General features: G+C 39.5%; 1 protein-coding gene across 2 annotated transcripts; it reads left to right on the forward strand.

The window, feature by feature from the left end:
* The first annotated feature begins 4191 nt into the window (after positions 1-4191).
* LOC148351364 (uncharacterized) lies at positions 4192-8502 on the forward strand. 2 transcript variants are annotated; one of them, XR_015852890.1, is made up of 3 exons: positions 4192-4262; positions 5235-5665; positions 7594-8502. XR_015852890.1 is itself a non-coding variant. In XM_088354591.1 (2 exons), the coding sequence occupies exon 2, from the start codon at positions 5725-5727 to the stop codon at positions 6580-6582; it is 858 nt and encodes a 285-aa protein (XP_088210717.1). In that variant the 5' UTR covers positions 4192-4262; positions 5235-5724; the 3' UTR covers positions 6583-8502. The 2 variants fall into 2 exon arrangements, 1 of the variants encoding a protein (XP_088210717.1); XM_088354591.1 differs by having other exon boundaries at positions 5235-8502.
* Positions 8503-10892: the final 2390 nt, after the last annotated feature.

Here is a 10892-nt window from a genome sequence, read left to right on the forward strand (position 1 = left end):
AAACTGGAACAAACGTACCAAAAAAGGTGCCGCTAACTTTCGAACTAAAACAAAAACATTTCGTGCAAAGCTAACACCCGTACGTAAACGTGTACAAAATAAAAACAAAAATCAACAAAAACAGTGTATCCATAAAGTCATCACAATCTGTTTCATACTCACAGACAATAATTGTCCAACACAACAACACATTTGAGGATTTTTTCACAAGAGCGTAGCAACGTGTTTCTGCTGCATTCACTTTCTTTTCGAAACCAATTCACCTGTTGGACTGTCGGCGGCGCTTAAGACCATTCTATTTATGCCCCAAGGCGGAACAAAAACCAATAACAGCTTAAGCCAAATGCATACCTGTCAACCTCCACGGTTCCATTCCCTTACAAAATGTTGTATTTTCCCTTTACAAAATACAAAACAATCTTACACCATATATATTTTCAAACGTGTTTATTTGTGTAGTTTAACATGTTATATTGTATATGTCTTTTGTTATTGTTAATTAACATTTTGTTGTGAGATACTGAGTTGCTCGACATGAATGAGGTTTATTATAAAAAAAAAGTTCAAAAATTAAGTAGCTAGGACGTTCACTGTAGAAGGAAAAAATACATGCAAATATAATTAAGTAGAATAATACATTTTCTTGTTCAAATCATCAAATTATTTTCTGCATTACATTATTGTTGGTAATATACTGATTAAATGGATAACCACAAACCTGTCTTTTTTCATTTTCTCCTTTTATTCTTCCTTTTTTTCTTAACTTCTTTATACAACATAATAATTCGTAATATAATGCATCAAAGCAAGTGAGCCGTGCGAGAGACGGCTCTCTTTAATGAGTTGAGCCGAAAAAGACGATTCCCTAGAAAGAGACGGACTTCCTTTTACTACATAACTACCACATGAAATCCGAGGCGGCAGACACATGCGCACAGTAGCATCAAACCGCTCGTTTCGTTTTGCAACGGGGAAAAAACAATACCGAGATACAGGCGAACTCGTTTGACTTGATTGATTTGCCATTTCGTGATAGTCGGTGTATACCGGATGGCACCCATAATTGACAAATTTGCGTTTTTCCGTACAGATTTTCTTGTATGTCGTGCACGCCTTAAAATGCATAATAAACGTACTTTGTACGGCAAAAACATACAGGTTGACTGGTATGCAAATGCCTTAAAGGTGTCCTCCCCATGTTGACAAATTTGGTGGGTAAAGGCTTTCAATTTGCTTCAGCCTACTTGTGCTGCAATTTTTTTCTCCATAGCAACCAAGTTCTCTCATATTGAGAAAGTTGGATGGACCTTTTAGATTACCTTAAACAACTCACATGTGATCAAAACAACTGGCAGTGACTCTAGCCAAATCTTCTACGGCAGCTAGCACATCATCATAACAGAAAAACAAGGCACTGAACAATTAGCACACAAGTAAACTAACTCATATCACCATAAACTCCGGACTACACGTTGCTACTTTTTCAGCTGCTTTTTAAACTAGGGGTCTCCAACGAGGTGAATTATTGTGTTGATAATTGTTTTAAGCGATTAATTAAGAAAGTAAAATGAGAATTTATTTGTGTATTAAACACATTTATTTGTTAATCATTTTATTGATTTATTTTACAGTAAATACAACATACTAAATTTCAATCAATGTGCAAAACAACATGTGCAGTCTTTTAGCTAGTTATCTTCCTACCTTTTTAGCTATTTAGCAAGCTATCAAGATAGCTTTTTAAAAACATTTGTATGACATCAAGCAAACATTGCCTTTTTTGCCAGTTATGAAACTTAATTTTGGCCTCATTTTCAAGCTAACTATCTCGCTTTGTTTTCAGCTTTCAATCTGTTTAGCTGTTTTTTACTCCTTTAGCTTGCTAACTAGCTCCCTTTTAGTTTTTTACCTGTTTACCTTTTTAGAAGTATCAAGCTACCTTTTTAGCCGTTCACCAAGCAAACTATCTAAGTTTCTATTTCAAAAATGCATATGACTTTAAATTTGGTGTGGCTCATTCTTTTTTTTTTTTTTTTTGAGCAACAGAACAGAGGAAAACGGCGAGATGCTCATTTCCATAACTTACAGTATTTTCCGGACTATGAGTCTGTTTTTTCATAGTTTGGCCGGTGGACCGACTTTTACTCCAGTGAGACTTATACATGAAATAATTAACACATTTTCATATAATTGAGTTTTAAAATGTTATTACCATTACTGTATATCACTTCACACGTTATTTTCACATTAAACATTTAGGAGAGCATTCTACAGGCCTGTGTTGATCATTGCAACCTTGACCGCAAAGTGAATGCGGAAAGAGGAAGCCGGTGCATTATCTACCTCTGGGACCGACACGGGGTTGTGTACCAGTAAAAGTGACACCAATGTAAATGCCATCTTAAATGGTCACTTGATCCAAAAACACTTGACGTAAACTACTAGGAGCAGAACTAAAAAAAACGCAGATGAAAACCGCATCAGGTGTACTAGGGGCACAGTGCTGTTGGAGTCTGGAGCCAAAAGCGTCTAGACCAAATTCCCCACGCAGTTGGCGCCAGGTGTGAACCAGGCTTAAAGCTTTCGAAATTGACGTTTATTATTATTTTCTATGGCAATTTAAGCCTTTTAAATTTGAGCAATCGGCTTTTAATCTGGTGTGGTCTCTAGTGCGAAATTTTCGGAAGTAGATAATTGAATTGACTGTCATGTTGGAAAAATGATAACCATTGGCAGACATCTTTTTTGTGGTGAAAGCATATTTAATTTCTTGCTCCTGACCTACTGTGCCGGTTGCCATGGCGCCCAATTGGTCCCTGCCGTGTGGCGCCATGTTCTGTCACGGTTGCCACGGTGCCCAATTGGCCCCGCCCATGGACACCAGCTGAAACGCGTTGACAGATTGCTCCCTGACTACTTAAACGCTGTTTGTGAGTCGCCTGGTGTCGGAGCATCTGCAAAACTCCTGCTAAACTCTGTTGTGATATGTCAAGCCTGTGAATCCCCGTTTTTGCCTGTGTTTTTGTTCTTGTTTTGCCAAACCTGTAAATCCCCGTTATTGTCTGTGTTTTTTGCTCTTGTTTTGCCAAGCCCAGTGAATCCCCGTTTTGCCTGTGTTTTGCTCCTGTTTTGTTCTCACCCCAATCTGTTTGATTTTGACCACCTCCTCGTTCCGATCGATCTACTTCCGCGACCAACGATCCCCGCATCGAGTGTGGGCTCATTCCTCTTCTCCCCAATACACTGTGAGTAACGTTATGCGAGTGTGTTCTGCTTCCTGTTTTCTAACTAATGAAATAAAAGGAATAATCTCGATTGGAAGAACAAAAGATGAAACTACATTTTTCTATTAATCTGTCTTTATCTATAGTTTAAAGTGCCTGGTGTTAGAGCCCAAAATGATCCCCCCCTTTGAATGTGACAATTGATACAACATATTTTACTTTCTTCTAAGTAGCAACAGACGCATAAGAATTACAGTATATATTTTTCCGCCCCCTCTGGATAATTAAAAGAACAAAGTTATCTTCGCAGTGTACTCAAAATGTTCCTTAAAAATTAATGAATCCCATTGGAATGAGTGGCCACACACAAAGACTGCAATTTACATATGCACAAAAAGATAGATAGATAGATAGATAGATAGATAGATAGATAGATAGATAGATAGATAGATAGATAGATAGATAGATAGATAGATAGATAGATAGATAGATAGATAGATAGATAGATAGATAGATAGATAGATAGATACTTTATTCATCAAATGGAGCTATTGATTTTAGTGCACAAATCAATAAAATGGTCTCTGGTGTTCTTAACATGTAATTTCTTCTTTGTTTAGGTCTTTGACTTATCAAGAGGTATAGTGCCAGCATATCACAAAAATGCTTTCATAAAATCAGATTTACTGTATATTAAAAATATGAGATTTTGCCTATTTTACACGTATACAGTGTAATTCTCTTCCTCTATCTTCCCAGAAAATAGAAATCCCTGCTCTTAAAAAAAATAATAAGATTACTGTACATTCCGGGTTATCGAGTGGCGGGAGTTTTTGTCTTGCTTACGTCACATCAGAATTCTGGACTGAGATTTTTTTATCTTGAACAGCTGAAAAGTTTCAGGTAAGTATCTCGGACGATTGGCGTAAGGTAAGTGCCGCGCACAATTTTTTTACAGTCGCGCTGCTGACGATTGCTGGTGAAGGTGAACACCTCCTACGGCTGCTAGGACGCTGTTCGGCTTCCGACTGCTTACAAGTGAGTATGGGTTGTTGTAAAGGTTGCTCCCACTTCCGTAGGCAAGTAGCTCTTCGAGAGGGACGTATCCGATAGCTAGAGCAGTTTAAAAGGAAAATGTCAGGTGCCGCGGACACCACTTCTAGCGTGGGTTGTAGCGAACCTGCTAGTCCGGTTAGCATTAGCCCTAAACGGCATGCTAATCGCGGTGAGCCAATCCAGACACATAATAAGTTCATCCCCCTAGCTAGTCCCACTCCACCTCGGTCTACTGGCTCCCGCACCCTAGTTATAGGTGACTCCATCACCCTTAACATAAAGCTTAGCACCCCAGCCACGGTTATGTGTATTTCTGGAGCCAGAGCACCCGACATTGAGGCTAATTTGAGGGAGCTGACATGCAAATCTAGACACCAGGACAGGGCTAGCTACACTGATATAGTCATTCACATCGAGTCTAATGATACTAAAATCAGGCAATCTGAGATTACAAAGAAAAATATTGCTAGGACCTGTAATCTCGCCAGAAAGATGACTTAGCATTGAGTAATTGTCTCTGGCCCCTTGCCTGCGAGAGGCAATGATGAGAGGTTTAGCAGACTAGTCTCGCTAAACCGGTGGCTGGCAAGTTTCTGTAGTCAGCAGAGATTTAGGTATGTGGATAACTGGCCTGCTTTCTGGGGCCGACCTGACCTGCTGAGGAGAGACGGCCTTCATCCTAACTGGGAAGGTGCTCTCGCTCTTTCTAAAAATATAGAGTACTGTTTAAGATTTCCATGACAGGGTACACTAGTGCAGGCCAGGTCACATGTGAACCTGTAACCATGGGTGTGGAGTCTGTATTGCTAGAGCTAACTAGCGCTATGCTAGATTCATGCAATTCACATAGTTCTTGTAGTTTAGAATGTTCCATTGCCTGCACCACACACCCTGACCTGTACTCTTCTATAACATCTTCTTCTGTGCTTCTTACCTCTGATTCTCCCTTGTTAGGTGAGGAGGGAGAAGAAATAACATTATTTTCTACCACTATCATCCTGCTACTCCACCTGTCAACAATATTCCTGTGATATGGAATTTGGCCGGCATCTGCCGTCATGCAAGGCACAAGACCCGGGACTAGCAGTATAATCCTGTGGAGGTTACCACTTAGGTTGCCATTAAGGTTCAAAACTCGGGAAGGGGTTCAGCTCAGTCCACAGTGCTGAAGCTTAGCCTTTTGAATATAAGATCACTAGCCTCTAAAGCTTTACTTGTCAATGACCTTATTAATGAACACAATCTTAACCTTATTGGTCTTTGTGAGACCTGGTTGAAACCGAATTAGTTTGTAGTGTTAAATGAGGCTTCTCCCCCTAACTTTGTGAGTTCGCACTTGGCACGACCATGCAAAACAGGTGGAAGCGTGGCTCTTATATCGGAAGGTAAGTTGAAATTTACTCCTGGTACCCCTACTGTTTTTAAAACGTTTGAAGCATTTGTTATGAGGTCCTTAATGTCAACACCAATTCATGTAGTTGTTGTGTATCACCCACCTGGACCATACTCAAATTCTTGGGATGAATTTTCGGAACTGTTAACAGACTTAGTAACTTATGTTGTAATTATCGGTGATTTTAATGTGCATATAAACTCCCCATCAAATTCACTTGCAATTGCTTTTAAGTCACCGATTGATACATTTGGTTTCAATCAAATAGTTGCTGTGCCCATTCATGAAGATGGGAAAACTCTAGATCTTGTTCTTACCCGGGGCGTTGTAGCCTCAAATATTACAGAGTTACTGTATCCTAATGCCATCTCTGATCACTATCTTGTGTGTGAGGTGCTGTTTAATATTTACGGTGATAAGGAAAATGTAGGCTCTGGCAGTCGCAATATCCGCCCTATAACGGCATTAGCTTTAATAGAACTATTACCTATGGTAACTGCAGCTTTCCCTTTGTACACTGGGTCTCTTGACTCACTTACAAAAAACCTTAATACTTCTTTGGTTAATGTTCTTGATTTTGTGGCGCCCCTAAGGCATAAATTTCGACCTAAGAAGCATACACCTTGGTTTACTGAAGAAACCAGGTCACTCAAACAAGGTTGCAGGAAACTTGAACGAAAATGGCGCACTACAAAGCTGGAGGTCTTCCGACTGGCCTGGTGTGACAGCTTGCTGAAATATAAAGTAGCTCTTGCCTCAGCTAAAGCATTGTTTTTCTCTACGATTATCGTTAAACATAAGAATAATCCAAAATTTTTGTTTGACACAATGGTGAAGCTTACCAGACAAAAACTTAACCCAAATAGTTCCACTTATTCTGCTAATGACTTTACGGATTTTTTTAATTAAAAAATTCAACTAATCAGGAATGAAATTTGAAATGAACGCTCTATAACCTCCTCCTATCCCAAAGACGTGGAGGTGTTAGGTAAGGACCTTGTCTGCGGTTGTTCAGAAACATTCTCCAGTTTCAATGATTTGTCCCTTGATAGTGTAACACGGATGGTCAGTAGGGCCAAACACACTACTTGCCTGCTTGATCCGTTTCCAGCTTCACTGGTGTAGGATCTGTTTGGGATCTTGGGACCATCAATTTTAAAAATTATTAATATATCGCGATCCTCAGGTATTGTTCCTGTAGCCTTCAAATCTGCCGTCATTAAACCCACGCTTAAGCGACCTAAACTTGACCCAGAAAGCCTAGATAATTATAGGCCAGTGTAAAATCTGCCACTTTTTGCAAAATTACTTGAAAAGGTCTTTGCACAACAGCTAAATGACATCATGTCAGAAAATAACCTCTTTAAAACTGTCCAGTCAGCATTTAGGGCAAATCACTCTACTGAGACAGCCCTGGCTAAAATAACCAATGATCTCCTTATAGCAATAGATTCCGGTGCCTCATCAATGTTACTGCTGCTGGATCTCAGTGCTGCTTTTGATACTGTCGACCACAACATATTACTTGTTCGTCTGGAATGCATTGGTATCTCAGGAACTGTACTCTCATGGTTTAAGTCCTACCTGTCAGACAGGATGCAATGTGTTAACTATGGCAATCTGACCTCTAAACAATCCAGCTCACTGTCGTGAGTTGTTTTCAAACACTGCCCTGAACCTAGACAAATGTAATATCACCCATAGTGTCTCGGTCAAAAATCTAGGTGTTATATTTGATCCTAATCTGTCGATTCAGTCACATGTGAAAAATATTGCTAGAATAGCTTTCCACCACCTCCGTAATATTGCGAAGATTCGTTCGATGCTGTCCCAATCAGATGCAGAGGTTTTAATTCATGTGTTTATTACTTCTCGGCTTGATTACTGTAATGTATTGCTTTCTGGTCTCCCTATGTCTAGCATCAAAGGTTTGCAGCTGATACAGAATGCAGCAGCTAGACTTTTGACTAAGACAAAAAGGTTTGAGCATATTACTCCTGTACAACTTGCACTGGCTCCCAGTCCACTTAAGGTCTGACTTTAAGGTTCTCTTATGAACATACAAATGTCTGCATGGACTTGCACCCTCTTATCTCTGTTTTGATTTCCCCCTATGTTCCTGCACGGAGTCTGCACTCGGAAAATGCCGGTCTACTTGTGACTCCAAGAGCCAAGAAGTCTGCAGGCTTGAGAGCGTTCTCCGTCCGGGCCCCGGTGCTATGGAATGCCCTGCCTTCGCAGATAAGATCTGCAACCTCAATGGAAGTTTTTAAATCAAGGCCTAAGACACACTTCTATTCCAAAGCTTATGATTGATGCCCACCTCATATACTGTATTGTCCTGTATCTTTCCGACTGCCTGCCTTGTTGTGATACAAAGGAGAAGGACGATTTTAGATGAGTCAGCGGACCAGCGTGAGACCTGAAGCATGTCAACGCCGGCATTGACCAGCTGGCAGAGATGGGAAGTTGCGTCGTGGCCGTCATAGACTTTCTGGACTAGTTTACAGGCTGGGGGCGTCGTTGCTGTCATGCACTTTCCGGACAAATTTTCAACATTACTGCCCTGAACCTATGGGCTGTCCGGATGTACTGACAGCGCATGCCATCAAGTCCCATCCACTTCGAAGAGCGCACCCTCCCACTTCATTGGCATCACCCTGGTCATCCTGAAAGGAGGATTACCACTTCTCAAGGTTTCTCTTTTTCCTCACGCTGAGGTTTTGAGTTGTTCCTTGCCTGCATGTTGGTTTAAGATCAGGTAATTGTAATCCTGTGCAGTCCTTTGAGATATTTTTGTGATATAGGGCTATATAAATAAATGTGACTTGACTTGACTTGACATTTTAACTTCTTGTAGTTTATTGTTGGCGCTGTCCCCGTAGATTAACTTATCAAAAACATAATAATTCCCAAAACAGGAAAGAATATGTCATTAGGGTTCATCCATGACTTGCAAAGACACAAAAACAAATCATAGAAAAAAAATAACGCACACTGTTATAATATTGAATTGTGTCACTGCATATACAGTTATGATGGTATGCGTTTTCAGCCATAACCTTTTTATTATTTGTTTATATCTCCTTTGTCATAACTAATACACCTTATGATTATGTATTTATTTGACTGGATTTATGTTAATTTGCTTGTCGATGTAATAACATGGCTTTTTAATATATCCATTCATTCATTTGTAATATAGTCTTTACATTATTTCAAATCATGTTTAGTAGAAAATAAGCTTCCAGTCTTATGAACACCTGCTAGACCCAGTCTGAGCAAATGAGATAAAAGTAAAGTAAAAAAATGGTGGTTCCGGAACAGCCCGTGGAGATTAGGATTTTATACAGTGCTGCTCAAAATAATAGCAGTGCAATGTGACTAGCCAGAATATCCTGGTTTTTAGTATATTTTTTTATTGTTAAATGCCAAACAAGTTGCAAGTAGGTATAGTGGATTCTTAGAAAACACAGACGTCTTCTAACTGTCACAGCACTTACAGGTAACTGCAGACTGTGTTTGACTGTCCTGGAGCTGATCATTGGGTGAGCCTTTGCCATTCAGGTTATTCTCCAGTCCATTTTCATCGTTTTCTTCTACGTGTGTCTGGTTTTTCTACCCACTTTAAGGCATTCAAGATCTCAAAAGATTGGCTTCAGAACCACTCCGTGAATGTCCTGGAGTGGCCCAGCCAGAGTCCAGACTTGAATCCGATCGAACATCTCTGGAGAGATCTGAAAATTGCTGTGCACAAACGTCTCCCATCCAACCTGATTGAGCTTGAGACTTATTGCAAAGAAGAATGGGCAAAACTGCCTAAAGATAGGTGTGCTAAACTTGTGGGATCATATTCAAAAAGACTTGAGGCTGTATTTGCTGCCAAAGGTGGATCAACAAAGTATTAAGCAAAGGCTGTGAATACTTATGTAAATGTGATTTCTTAGTTTTCCATTTTTAATAAATTCAAAAAAAAGTAAAAAAAAAAAAAAAAACTTTCTCATATTGTCATAATGGAGTATTTTGTTTAGAATTTTGAAATAAGAGATTAAATTAAGACAATTTGGAATGAGGCTGTAACATAACAAAATGTGGAAAAAGTGAAGCGCTGTGAATACTTTCTGAATGCACTGTACATCATTAATTTTTGTGACCTTTATTTTTGTTCATATATTGGATAGGTTTTAATTTAGTGGTTAAAAAGTGCAGTTGTAGAATTGTATTGTATTGTATTGTATTTATTTATTCAGCCAGTATAAACCTTAAACATGATATATACAAGAAATCAATTGACACGTCACCTTCGATCGGCGCCGGATTTTTAGACACAACAGCTGTGTTGGGAGTCATTAGGTGACCAAACCCCCCAATTCCAACTCTTAATGCCGAGCACCAAGCAGGGAGGCAATGAGTACCAATGTTGTAAGTCGTAGATATGACTTGGCCGAGGCTTGAACAAGCGACCTCCCAGTCACCGAGCGGGCGCCCTACCATCTAGGCTTCTGAGCTGGTCAGAATGAAATGATCTGCATTTATATAGCGCTTTTCAAGTCAAGACTTCCCTAAGCGCTTTACAGTGTGCTTGATAGTGACATGGATTTTGCTATGTTATAGAAATCTGATTCATTAACTATACAGTTTGTTTTAAACACACCTATCTCAATTGTATGTTAAAGTTGTAATAGTGAAAGCTTATGAAGTGAAACCTCTACATACAAGATTAATTCATTTCCAGATTGTGCTTGTATCTGGAATTGCTTGAAACTCGGGCAAATTCTCCAGATACGAAATAACTGAAAACCATTTGATCTGCTCCTGGCCTCCCAAAATCATCCAAGTTAACACCTAATAGCTTTAAAACACATCTTCCAGATCCATAAAAAATATTCTGATATTAATAGAACATAGAATAAAGTAATAAGATGCTAATGACAATTAAATTAAAAGCCTGCCCCTTACCAAATGAGTGGAAAAGGTATTGCGTAAGATTTTTGGCGTCTTTCAGTTAATGTTAACATAATAAGGATTTTTATATCTAGAAAATTGTCTTTTTTGCCCATTGGAAATTAAAGATTTTTGATAGAGCCAAAGGAAAATGTTGCTTTATATATCTGATCATCCATACATCCATTATCTTCCGCTTATCCAGGGTTGGGTCGCGGGGGCAGCAGGCTCAACAGGGAAGCCGAGAACTCCCTATCCCCAGCCGCTTCTTCCAC

Source organism: Urocampus carinirostris, chromosome 15 (genome assembly GCF_059441175.1).
Source record: "Urocampus carinirostris isolate Australia breed hairy pipefish chromosome 15, RoL_Ucar_1.0, whole genome shotgun sequence".
Classification (NCBI taxonomy): domain Eukaryota; kingdom Metazoa; phylum Chordata; class Actinopteri; order Syngnathiformes; family Syngnathidae; genus Urocampus; species Urocampus carinirostris.